Source organism: Poeciliopsis prolifica, unplaced genomic scaffold, assembly GCF_027474105.1.
Source record: "Poeciliopsis prolifica strain line A6 unplaced genomic scaffold, Auburn_PproV2 SCAFFOLD154, whole genome shotgun sequence".
NCBI classification, from domain to species: Eukaryota; Metazoa; Chordata; class Actinopteri; order Cyprinodontiformes; family Poeciliidae; genus Poeciliopsis; species Poeciliopsis prolifica.
In genome coordinates, this window is record NW_026562529.1 from 405,001 (window position 1) to 418,252 (window position 13,252).

At 45.2% G+C, this 13,252-nt stretch overlaps 1 protein-coding gene across 1 annotated transcript in view; it reads right to left on the minus strand.

Moving 5' to 3' along the window:
* spred2a (sprouty related EVH1 domain containing 2a) overlaps positions 1 to 12,733 on the minus strand; it is a 13,937-nt gene extending 1,204 nt beyond the window's left edge. The window contains 4 exon segments of the mRNA XM_055025647.1: positions 8,463 to 8,527; positions 11,086 to 11,254; positions 11,813 to 11,984; positions 12,657 to 12,733. Of these exon segments, the coding sequence (XP_054881622.1) occupies positions 8,463 to 8,527; positions 11,086 to 11,254; positions 11,813 to 11,984; positions 12,657 to 12,682 (432 nt within the window). The 5' untranslated portion in view covers positions 12,683 to 12,733.
* Positions 12,734 to 13,252: the final 519 nt, after the last annotated feature.

Below are 13,252 nucleotides of genomic sequence, written 5' to 3' on the forward strand. Positions count from 1 at the left end.
TGCCCACAGCGTCCACAAGAGGGCAGCTCCAAGGCTAGCAGGGCGGCCTCTTTACAGAAGTAACTTGTGGGAAGTAGCTCACTTAGCATACCGCTAACGTACAGCTAACCTACACAGCTAGCTACTAGACAGTGGAAACCTCAAGAAATAAACACATCTACAGTTTACTGGACTTTATCATGATGTTTTAAATAGATTTTTACATCATTGCAGTGCTATTGTTTCAGAAATGCTAACGATGCTAATGATGCTAATGTTAAGGGTCTATATCCTTTGACTAGGCCAGAATTGGCTCCACAATGAGAGAGATGTTTTTATTGGTCCAGTAAAACAACTACAGTTCAGAACTTTAAGCATCTTAAAGCTACTATAAAAAGTACAAGTACTGGAGACTGAGTATTACTGCAGAGTGAGTATTACTGCAGAGTGAGTATTACTGCAGAGTGAGTATTACTGCAGAGTGAGTATTACTGCAGACTGAGTATTACTGCAGAGTGAGTATTACTGCAGAGTGAGTATTACTGCAGAGTATTACTGCAGACTGAGTATTACTGCAGAGTGAGTATTACTGCAGACTGAGTACTACTGCAGAGTGAGTATTACTGCAGACTGAGTATTACTGCAGACTGAGTATTACTGCAGAGTGAGTATTACTGCAGAGTGAGTATTACTGCAGACTGAGTATTACTGCAGAGTATTACTGCAGACTGAGTATTACTGCAGAGTGAGTATTACTGCAGACTGAGTATTACTGCAGAGTATTACTGCAGACTGAGTATTACTGCAGAGTGAGTATTACTGCAGAGTATTACTGCAGACTGAGTATTACTGCAGAGTGAGTATTACTGCAGACTGAGTATTACTGCAGAGTATTACTGCAGACTGAGTATTACTGCAGAGTGAGTATTACTGCAGACTGAGTACTACTGCAGAGTGAGTATTACTGCAGTGAGTATTACTGCAGAGTGAGTATTACTGCAGAGTGAGTATTACTGCAGAGTGAGTATTACTGCAGACTGAGTATTACTGCAGAGTGAGTATTACTGCAGAGTGAGTATTACTGCAGAGTGAGTATTACTGCAGACTGAGTATTACTGCAGACTGAGTATTACTGCAGAGTGAGTATTACTGCAGAGTGAGTATTACTGCAGAGTGAGTATTACTGCAGAGTGAGTATTACTGCAGACTGAGTATTACTGCAGACTGAGTATTACTGCAGAGTGAGTATTACTGCAGAGTGAGTATTACTGCAGACTGAGTACTACTGCAGAGTGAGTATTACTGCAGAGTGAGTATTACTGCAGAGTGAGTATTACTGCAGAGTGAGTATTACTGCAGACTGAGTATTACTGCAGAGTGAGTATTACTGCAGACTGAGTATTACTGCAGACTGAGTATTACTGCAGACTGAGTATTACTGCAGAGTATTACTGCAGAGTGAGTATTACTGCAGAGTGAGTATTACTGCAGACTGAGTATTACTGCAGACTGAGTATTACTGAGTATTATTACTGCAGAGTATTACTGCAGAGTGAGTATTACTGCAGACTGAGTATTACTGCAGACTGAGTATTACTGCAGACTGAGTATTACTGCACGGTATTACTGAGAGTATTACTGCAGACTGAGTATTACTGCAGACTGAGTATTACTGCAGACTGAGTATTACTGCAGACTGAGTATTACTGCAGAGTATTACTGCAGAGTGAGTATTACTGCAGACTGAGTATTACTGCAGACTGAGTATTACTGCAGAGTATTACTGCAGAGTGAGTATTACTGCAGAGTGAGTATTACTGCAGAGTGAGTATTACTGCAGACTGAGTATTACTGCAGACTGAGTATTACTGCAGAGTGAGTATTACTGCAGAGAGTATTACTGCAGAGTGAGTATTACTGCAGACTGAGTATTACTGCAGACTGAGTATTACTGCAGACTGAGTATTACTGCAGAGTATTACTGCAGAGTGAGTATTACTGCAGACTGAGTATTACTGCAGACTGAGTATTACTGCAGACTGAGTATTACTGCAGAGTATTACTGCAGAGTGAGTATTACTGCAGACTGAGTATTACTGCAGACTGAGTATTACTGCAGAGTATTATACTGCAGAGTGAGTATTACTGCAGACTGAGTATTACTGCAGACTGAGTATTACTGCAGACTGAGTATTACTGCAGACTGAGTATTACTGCATAGTATTACTGCAGAGTGAGTATTACTGCAGACTGAGTATTACAGACTGAGTATTACTGCAGAGTATTACTGCAGAGTGAGTATTACTGCAGAGTGAGTATTACTGCAGAGTGAGTATTACTGCAGACTGAGTATTACTGCAGACTGAGTATTACTGCAGAGTGAGTATTACTGCAGAGTGAGTATTACTGCAGAGTGAGTATTACTGCAGACTGAGTATTACTGCAGAGTGAGTATTACTGCAGAGAGAGTACTACTGCAGAGTGAGTATTACTGCAGACTGAGTATTACTGCAGAGTGAGTATTACTGCAGAGAGATACTACTGCAGAGTGAGTATTACTGCAGACTGAGTATTACTGCAGACTGAGTATTACTGCAGACTGAGTATTACTGCAGAGTATTACTGCAGAGTGAGTATTACTGCAGAGTGAGTATTACTGCAGAGTGAGTATTACTGCAGACTGAGTATTACTGCAGACTGAGTATTACTGCAGACTGAGTACTACTGCAGACTGAGTATTACTGCAGAGTGAGTATTACTGCAGAGTGAGTATTACTGCAGACTGAATATTACTGCAGAGTGAGTATTACTGCAGACTGAGTATTACTGCAGAGTGAGTATTACTGCAGAGTGAGTACTACTGCAGACTGAGTATTACTGCAGACTGAGTATTACTGCAGACTGAGTATTACTGCAGAGTGAGTACTACTGCAGAGTGAGTATTACTGCAGAGTGAGTATTACTGCAGACTGAGTATTACTGCAGACTGAGTATTACTGCAGACTGAGTATTACTGCAGAGTATTACTGCAGAGTGAGTATTACTGCAGACTGAGTATTACTGCAGACTGAGTATTACTGCAGAGTATTACTGCAGAGTATTACTGCAGAGTGAGTATTACTGCAGAGTGAGTATTACTGCAGACTGAGTATTACTGCAGAGTGAGTACTACTGCAGAGTGAGTATTACTGCAGAGTGAGTATTACTGCAGACTGAGTATTACTGCAGACTGAGTATTACTGCAGAGTATTACTGCAGAGTGAGTATTACTGCAGACTGAGTATTACTGCAGACTGAGTATTACTGCAGACTGAGTATTACTGCAGACTGAGTATTACTGCAGACTGAGTATTACTGCAGAGTATTACTGCAGAGTATTACTGCAGACTGAGTATTACTGCAGACTGAGTATTACTGCAGAGTGAGTATTACTGCAGACTGAGTATTACTGCAGAGTATTACTGCAGAGTGAGTATTACTGCAGACTGAGTATTACTGCAGACTGAGTATTACTGCAGAGTATTACTGCAGAGTGAGTATTACTGCAGAGTGAGTATTACTGCAGAGTGAGTATTACTGCAGACTGAGTATTACTGCAGACCGAGTATTACTGCAGAGTGAGTATTACTGCAGACTGAGTATTACTGCAGAGTGAGTATTACTGCAGACTGAGTATTACTGCAGACTGAGTATTACTGCAGACTGAGTATTACTGCAGAGTATTACTGCAGAGTGAGTACTACTGCAGAGTGAGTATTACTGCAGACTGAGTATTACTGCAGACTGAGTATTACTGCAGACTGAGTATTACTGCAGAGTATTACTGCAGAGTGAGTATTACTGCAGACTGAGTATTACTGCAGACTGAGTATTACTGCAGAGTATTACTGCAGAGTGAGTATTACTGCAGACTGAGTATTACTGCAGACTGAGTATTACTGCAGACTGAGTATTACTGCAGAGTATTACTGCAGAGTATTACTGCAGACTGAGTATTACTGCAGACTGAGTATTACTGCAGACTGAGTATTACTGCAGACTGAGTATTACTGCAGAGTATTACTGCAGAGTGAGTATTACTGCAGACTGAGTATTACTGCAGACTGAGTATTACTGCAGAGTATTACTGCAGAGTGAGTATTACTGCAGAGTGAGTATTACTGCAGAGTGAGTATTACTGCAGACTGAGTATTACTGCAGACTGAGTATTACTGCAGAGTGAGTATTACTGCAGAGTGAGTATTACTGCAGAGTGAGTATTACTGCAGACTGAGTATTACTGCAGAGTGAGTATTACTGCAGAGAGAGTACTACTGCAGAGTGAGTATTACTGCAGACTGAGTATTACTGCAGAGTGAGTATTACTGCAGAGAGAGTACTACTGCAGAGTGAGTATTACTGCAGACTGAGTATTACTGCAGACTGAGTATTACTGCAGACTGAGTATTACTGCAGAGTATTACTGCAGAGTGAGTATTACTGCAGAGTGAGTATTACTGCAGAGTGAGTATTACTGCAGACTGAGTATTACTGCAGACTGAGTATTACTGCAGACTGAGTACTACTGCAGACTGAGTATTACTGCAGAGTGAGTATTACTGCAGAGTGAGTATTACTGCAGACTGAATATTACTGCAGAGTGAGTATTACTGCAGACTGAGTATTACTGCAGAGTGAGTATTACTGCAGAGTGAGTACTACTGCAGACTGAGTATTACTGCAGACTGAGTATTACTGCAGACTGAGTATTACTGCAGAGTGAGTACTACTGCAGAGTGAGTATTACTGCAGAGTGAGTATTACTGCAGACTGAGTATTACTGCAGACTGAGTATTACTGCAGACTGAGTATTACTGCAGAGTATTACTGCAGAGTGAGTATTACTGCAGACTGAGTATTACTGCAGACTGAGTATTACTGCAGAGTATTACTGCAGAGTATTACAGAGTGAGTATTACTGCAGAGTGAGTATTACTGCAGACTGAGTATTACTGCAGAGTGAGTACTACTGCAGAGTGAGTTACTGCAGAGTGAGTATTACTGCAGACTGAGTATTACTGCAGACTGAGTATTACTGCAGAGTATTACTGCAGAGTGAGTATTACTGCAGACTGAGTATTACTGCAGAGTGAGTATTACTGCAGACTGAGTACTACTGCAGACTGAGTATTACTGCAGAGTGAGTATTACTGCAGACTGAGTACTACTGCAGACTGAGTATTACTGCAGAGTGAGTACTACTGCAGAGTGAGTATTACTGCAGAGTGAGTATTACTGCAGACTGAGTATTACTGCAGAGTATTACTGCAGAGTGAGTATTACTGCAGAGTGAGTATTACTGCAGACTGAGTATTACTGCAGAGTGAGTATTACTGCAGAGTATTACTGCAGAGTGAGTATTACTGCAGAGTGAGTATTACTGCAGACTGAGTATTACTGCAGACTGAGTACTACTGCAGACTGAGTATTACTGCAGAGTGAGTATTACTGCAGAGTGAGTATTACTGCAGACTGAATATTACTGCAGAGTGAGTATTACTGCAGACTGAGTATTACTGCAGAGTGAGTATTACTGCAGAGTGAGTACTACTGCAGACTGAGTATTACTGCAGACTGAGTATTACTGCAGACTGAGTATTACTGCAGAGTGAGTACTACTGCAGAGTGAGTATTACTGCAGAGTGAGTATTACTGCAGACTGAGTATTACTGCAGACTGAGTATTACTGCAGACTGAGTATTACTGCAGAGTATTACTGCAGAGTGAGTATTACTGCAGACTGAGTATTACTGCAGACTGAGTATTACTGCAGAGTATTACTGCAGAGTATTACTGCAGAGTGAGTATTACTGCAGAGTGAGTATTACTGCAGACTGAGTATTACTGCAGAGTGAGTACTACTGCAGAGTGAGTATTACTGCAGAGTGAGTATTACTGCAGACTGAGTATTACTGCAGACTGAGTATTACTGCAGAGTGAGTATTACTGCAGACTGAGTATTACTGCAGAGTGAGTATTACTGCAGACTGAGTACTACTGCAGACTGAGTATTACTGCAGAGTGAGTATTACTGCAGACTGAGTACTACTGCAGACTGAGTATTACTGCAGAGTGAGTACTACTGCAGAGTGAGTATTACTGCAGAGTGAGTATTACTGCAGACTGAGTATTACTGCAGAGTATTACTGCAGAGTGAGTATTACTGCAGAGTGAGTATTACTGCAGACTGAGTATTACTGCAGACTGAGTATTACTGCAGAGTATTACTGCAGAGTGAGTATTACTGCAGAGTGAGTATTACTGCAGAGTGAGTATTACTGCAGACTGAGTATTACTGCAGAGTGAGTATTACTGCAGACTGAGTACTACTGCAGACTGAGTATTACTGCAGAGTGAGTATTACTGCAGAGTGAGTATTACTGCAGACTGAATATTACTGCAGAGTGAGTATTACTGCAGACTGAGTATTACTGCAGAGTCAGTATTACTGCAGAGTGAGTACTACTGCAGACTGAGTATTACTGCAGACTGAGTATTACTGCAGAGTGAGTACTACTGCAGAGTGAGTATTACTGCAGAGTGAGTATTACTGCAGACTGAGTATTACTGCAGACTGAGTATTACTGCAGAGTGAGTATTACTGCAGACTGAGTATTACTGCAGACTGAGTATTACTGCAGAGTATTACTCCAGAGTGAGTATTACTGCAGAGTGAGTATTACTGCAGACTGAGTATTACTGCAGACTGAGTATTACTGCAGAGTGAGTATTACTGCAGACTGAGTACTACTGCAGAGTGAGTATTACTGCAGAGTGAGTATTACTGCAGACTGAGTACTACTGCAGAGTGAGTATTACTGCAGAGTGAGTATTACTGCAGTGAGTATTACTGCAGAGTGAGTATTACTGCAGACTGAGTATTACTGCAGACTGAGTATTACTGCAGAGTGAGTATTACTGCAGACTGAGTACTACTGCAGAGTGAGTATTACTGCAGAGTGAGTATTACTGCAGACTGAGTATTACTGCAGACTGAGTATTACTGCAGAGTATTACTCCAGAGTGAGTATTACTGCAGAGTGAGTATTACTGCAGACTGAGTATTACTGCAGACTGAGTATTACTGCAGAGTGAGTATTACTGCAGACTGAGTACTGCAGAGTGAGTATTACTGCAGAGTGAGTATTACTGCAGTGAGTATTACTGCAGAGTGAGTATTACTGCAGACTGAGTATTACTGCAGACTGAGTATTACTGCAGAGTGAGTATTACTGCAGACTGAGTACTACTGCAGAGTGAGTATTACTGCAGAGTGAGTATTACTGCAGTGAGTATTACTGCAGAGTGAGTATTACTGCAGACTGAGTATTACTGCAGACTGAGTATTACTGCAGAGTGAGTATTACTGCAGTGAGTATTACTGCAGAGTGAGTATTACTGCAGAGTGAGTATTACTGCAGAGTGAGTATTACTGCAGACTGAGTATTACTGCAGAGTGAGTATTACTGCAGAGTGAGTATTACTGCAGAGTGAGTATTACTGCAGACTGAGTATTACTGCAGACTGAGTATTACTGCAGACTGAGTATTACTGCAGAGTGAGTATTACTGCAGAGTGAGTATTACTGCAGACTGAGTATTACTGCAGAGTGAGTATTACTGCAGAGTGAGTATTACTGCAGACTGAGTATTACTGCAGAGTGAGTACTGCAGAGTGAGTACTCTTCAGTAGGGTCTGAAGGAGTGGGTACAAGTATAAATGCAAAGCCAACCTTCAAAAACATCTCAAAATGATCTCATCCTCTTTATGGATATTGTTCATTCAACATCGATTAAATATCTATTCACTTAGAATCTTGCTGAATCCAATACATGCTGTGAAACAAAATAATAAATCTAGATGTATTTATTGTAAATTATTTCCTTATGCAAAAGTTTGATTTGTTTAATTAAATAATTTAATTTATAAATGAATTACTCATTACTGGAAGCATTCTAGTTGTGATGTTTATTCATTTCAGGTTATGGAAGGATCACTGGATTACTTGTCCGTGTATTTTTGGTTTAGCAGAAATGTATTGCTGATTTAATCTCCTGGGCGCCGAAGAAACAGCAGAGAGACGAAGATCATCAGTTCTGATCCGGGTGGATCTTTAAATGTCCGAAGCCTGGAGACGAGCAGGCAGCGGATCTATAGTCGCTCTATAACGGATCTATAGTCGCTCTATAACGGATCTATAGTTGCTCTATAATGGATCTATGTAGAAATCCTCCCAGGAAGCAGCAGATCTAGCTGTTCTTTTTCTCCCTGTTTCTGCTCTACTTTAAATCCTGTAAGTCGATGAAGATTCTGGCTCCAAAGGCTCCAGCTGCTGTTTTATCTGCCTGCTGCGTTAATCTGGACTCTACCAGAACCGGTTCTGCTGGTTCACCATGGAACGTCGTCACATCTTAAACATCCACTTCATCAGAGCAGCTCCTCACCGTGAACACGTCGTCGTCCCCGAGTTCGGCTTCGTTCTGCAGCGTAGATGAAGACGTGGTGGAACCTGCGGAGCAGAGAGCAGATCAGGGATCGGCGATCCAGAGCTTTCCTGCTGCTGGAGCGCTACAAGAACCGCTACAAGAACTGCTACAAGAACTGCTACAAGAACCGCTACAGGAAGCGCTACAAGAACCGCTACAAGAACCGCTACAAGAACCGCTACAGGAAGCGCTACAAGAACCGCTACAAGAACCGCTACAGGAAGCGCTACAAGAACCGCTACAAGAACCGCTACAGGAACCGCTACAAGAACCGCTACAAGAACCGCTACAAGAACCGCTACAGGAAGCGCTACAAGAACCGCTACAAGAACCGCTACAGGAACCGCTACAAGAACTGCTACAAGAACCGCTACAAGAACCGCTACAGGAAGCGCTACAAGAACCGCTACAAGAACCGCTACAGGAACCGCTACAGGAAGCACTACAAGAACCGCTACAGGAAGCGCTACAGGAAGCGCTACATGAAGCGCTACAAGAACCGCTACAAGAACCGCTACAGGAAGCGCTACAGGAAGCGCTACAAGAACCGCTACAGGAACCGCTACAGGAAGCACTACAAGAACCGCTACAGGAAGCGCTACAGGAAGCGCTACATGAAGCGCTACAAGAACCGCTACAAGAACCGCTACAGGAAGCGCTACAGGAAGCGCTACATGAAGCGCTACAAGAACCGCTACAAGAACCGCTACAGGAAGCGCTACAGGAAGCGCTACACAAAACCGCTACAGGAACCGCTACAGGAAGCACTACAAGAACCGCTACAGGAAGCGCTACAGGAAGCGCTACATGAAGCGCTACAAGAACCGCTACAAGAACCGCTACAGGAAGCGCTACAGGAAGCGCTACAGGAAGCGCTACAGGAACCGCTACAGGAAGCGCTACAGGAACCGCTACAGGAAGCGCTACAGGAAGTGCTACAGAAAGCGCTACAGGAAGCGCTACAGGAAGCGCTACAGGAAGCGCTACAGGAAGTGCTACAGGAAGCGCTACAGGAAGCGCTACAGAAAGCGCTACAGGAAGCGCTACAGGAAGCGCTACAGGAAGCGCTACAGAAAGCGCTACAGGAAGCGCTACAGGAAACGCTACAGGAAGCGCTACAGGAACCGCTACAGGAAGCGCTACAGGAAGCGCTACAGGAAGCGCTACAGGAAGTGCTACAGAAAGCGCTACAGGAAGCGCTACAGGAAGCGCTACAGGAAGCGCTACAGGAAGTGCTACAGGAAGCGCTACAGGAAGCGCTACAGAAAGCGCTACAGGAAGCGCTACAGAAAGCGCTACAGGAAGCGCTACAGGAAACGCTACAGGAAGCGCTACAGGAACCGCCGTGGGCCCGGTTCAGGACGGAGCAGGAAGGTTGGCCTCACTTCAGGCTTCTGCTCTCTTTTGACACGGATCCTTCTCCGGTTCCGTCGTTTCCTCGGGGAATCGGAGATGAACCTCCATCTCCCATTGGCTGCTGCTTATCAGAGACCAGGTTGGCATGGCAACAGGAGAGAAATCCAACATGGCTCTCCTCTGAGGGATCCAATGGTGTCCCCAGCCAAAAGGGACATATCCTGCTTCCTGCAGGTTCTGGTTCTGCCAGGACCTCCTCCCGTCCCGACAAGGGCCCCAAACCACCGACTTCCAGTGGGATCAGGATCAAGGCGCCCCCTGTGGTGGCAGGAACACAGCTCTCGCTTTGAAGACGCAGTCAGAGATCCTGTCTCACCCAGGGACACTTTGTCTCTGGAAGGACACCGTCCTTTAACAGAAGGACACAAAGACCAGGCTCTCCCTCTAATGTCCTCAATGTGTCCCTCTGATGTCCTTAGGGTCCCTCTAATGTCCTCAGGATGTCCCTCTAATGTCCTCAATGTGTCCCTCTGATGTCCTTAGGATCCCTCTAATGTCCTCAGGATGTCCCTCTAATATCCTCAATGTGTCCCTCTGATGTCCTTAGGGTCCCTCTAATGTCCTCAGGATGTCCCTCTAATGTCCTCAGGATGACCCTCTAATGTCCTCAATGTGTCCCTCTGATGTCCTTAGGGTCCCTCTAATGTCCTCAGGATGTCCCTCTAATGTCCTCAATGTGTCCGTCTGATGTCCTCAATGTGTCCCTCTAATGTCCTCAATGTGTCCCTCTAATGTCCTCAATTTGTCCCTCTAATGTCCTCAGGATGTCCCTCTGATGTCCTCAATGTGTCCCTCTAATGTCCTCAGGATGTCCCTCTAATGTCCTCAATGTGTCCCTCTGATGTCCTCAATGTGTCCCTCTAATGTCCTCAATGTGTCCGTCTGATGTCCTCAATGTGTCCCTCTAATGTCCTCAGGATGTCCCTCTAATGTCCTCAGGATGTCCCTCTAATGTCCTCAATGTGTCCGTCTGATGTCCTCAATGTGTCCCTCTAATGTCCTCAATGTGTCCCTCTAATGTCCTCAATGTGTCCCTCTAATGTCCTCAATGTGTCCCTCTAATGTCCTCAATGTGTCCCTCTAATGTCCTCAATGTGTCCCTCTGATGTCCCCAGTCGCCCCCTGGAGGACGGAGGTTGCCTCGTCAAAGCGTTTCCTGTCGTACCTTCTGCCAGGTCCTCCAGCGCTCGCCTCACGCCGCGGTCGAAGGCGCGGGCGTCGGACGAACACTGGAAGGTCAGGCCGCACTTCTTGTTGTCCACCTGCCAGTGGTGGAAGGTGGGCGTGGCCTTTGTGTAGACCAGGTCTTTCTTTAGGAAACACTGCAGAATCACCTGAGAGCCCAGAAACAAAGACGGAGCAGAAAACAGAAGCAAACAGGATTAAACTGGTTCAGTTGGTTTCCAGCATAAATCCTGTTGCTTTGAATCTTGTCAGTATTTGTGTTGCGGTTTGAAGCAGCTCTAGTTACACATGATCATCATCATCATCATCATATTAATGGTTGATCTAGATTTATAGATCTATACTAGATCTATAAATCTAGTATAGATCTATAAAATCTAGTATAGATCTATAAATCTAGTATAGATCTATAAATCTAGTATAGATCTATAAATCTAGTATAGATCTATAAATCTAGTATAGATCTATAAAATCTAGTATAGATCTATAAATCTAGTGAGCGCTTTAACTGAGCAATGAAAACCTAAAGCTGAAGTTTTTCTCCTCTGAAAAACCCAAACCGGATCAGGACGGTTCTGCCTGACTGGATTTTTCATTTGTTGCAGATTTATGGGACAAAGTTCTGATTTCGAAACGCTGCTGGTTGTTTTTCACCTGGTGTTCTGGACCGGTACCGGCCCAGCAGAACCGGTTCCGACCGAGCCCACCTGCCGGTCCTGGAGCCGCTCCCCGTGGATCAGGAAGTTCCGGCCCTGCAGCCCGTCGGGCCGCAGCCGGCACACCCCGACCCGGCTCAGGCAGCCGTCCAGCGCCAGCCAGCCGCCGCTGGACTCGTCCCGGGTCATCACCACCGCCGTGACCCGCACCACGTAGCTGTCGCTGCAACACAGGTCAAAGGTCATCAGAACACAACCCACACAGGGAGGAAACAGCCCCCACCAAAACAGAACCAAACAGAACCAGAAGATCAGGACGGGTTCACCGTGTCGGATCGACCCAACAGCCGAGACGGGGAGCGAACCAGAACCAGAACCAGATCATCAGCCCAACTCCATCTGAACCTCATCCATCTGGATCTCTCTCACAGGCTGGTTCTACAGAACCAAGTACTGGACCTGGTTCTCCTGGGTTTTGATTCTGTCAGGTTCTGGAAACCGGGCCCAGTTTGGTCCATATTTAATGAACAAACTTTACACTGAGATCAGAACCACGTCACAGAACCCGCTCTGATCAGAACCGCTCCAGGCTTTCTGCTGCTGGTTCTGTGAGCCGACCGGCCCAGCTGACCAGAACCTCCAGGGTTCTGCTGGGTAACTTCCTGGAGCAGCTGAGGTCCACAAGGAACCGGAACCAGCGGCCGAACTCTGACGATGACTCATAACATGCAGCCTTCCAGGAACCGGAGCTTCAGAACCGAACCGGGTCACCCTCATCCCCAGAACCTCTTGCCTCGGTGATGAAGAAGAGGCCCTCCTCACCCTCCTCTTCATCACTGGAGCTCAGACCTGATGCCGCACAAGAACCAGAACCACGAACAGAACCGGTACTCACTCGTCGGGCCGCGCCTCCTCGTTCATCTTCTCCGGTTCAGCTCCGTTTGGGTCGAGCCGCCGCGGCCGCCGCGCGGTGCGGCGATGGTTCGCCAGCAGCGGCGGTGGCGGTGGATGCGGTTCTGACGCCTCCGCCTCCTCCTCCCATCGGACCGTCCTCCTCCTTCAACCCCGCCGCCTCCTCCGGACCGGGCCGGGACCGCTGAGACCGAGCAGGAGGTTCTGGTGTCGGGGAGGAAGGCGCCGCACGATCCCCATCCTCCTCACTCCATGGTGGACTGGGCGGTGACGTCAGACCCGAAGGACCGCAACGATCACGTGTCTTCACCACAACATCATCATCATCATCATCATCATCATCATCATCATCATCATCATCATCATCATCATCATCATATTAATGGTTGTGGTTCTGAGCTGGACCCAGGTCTGGTATGACAGGGTGGTACCGGTACTGGGTCCTGATGGAAACCCATTTCCAAAAATAAATAAAAAAAACAAAGTCATAATTCAGAGTTTTAAATTTATTTCAAAAATATATTTATGAATTTATGTTTTATATATTTAACATCATGTAATGACGGTTTAATATGAAAA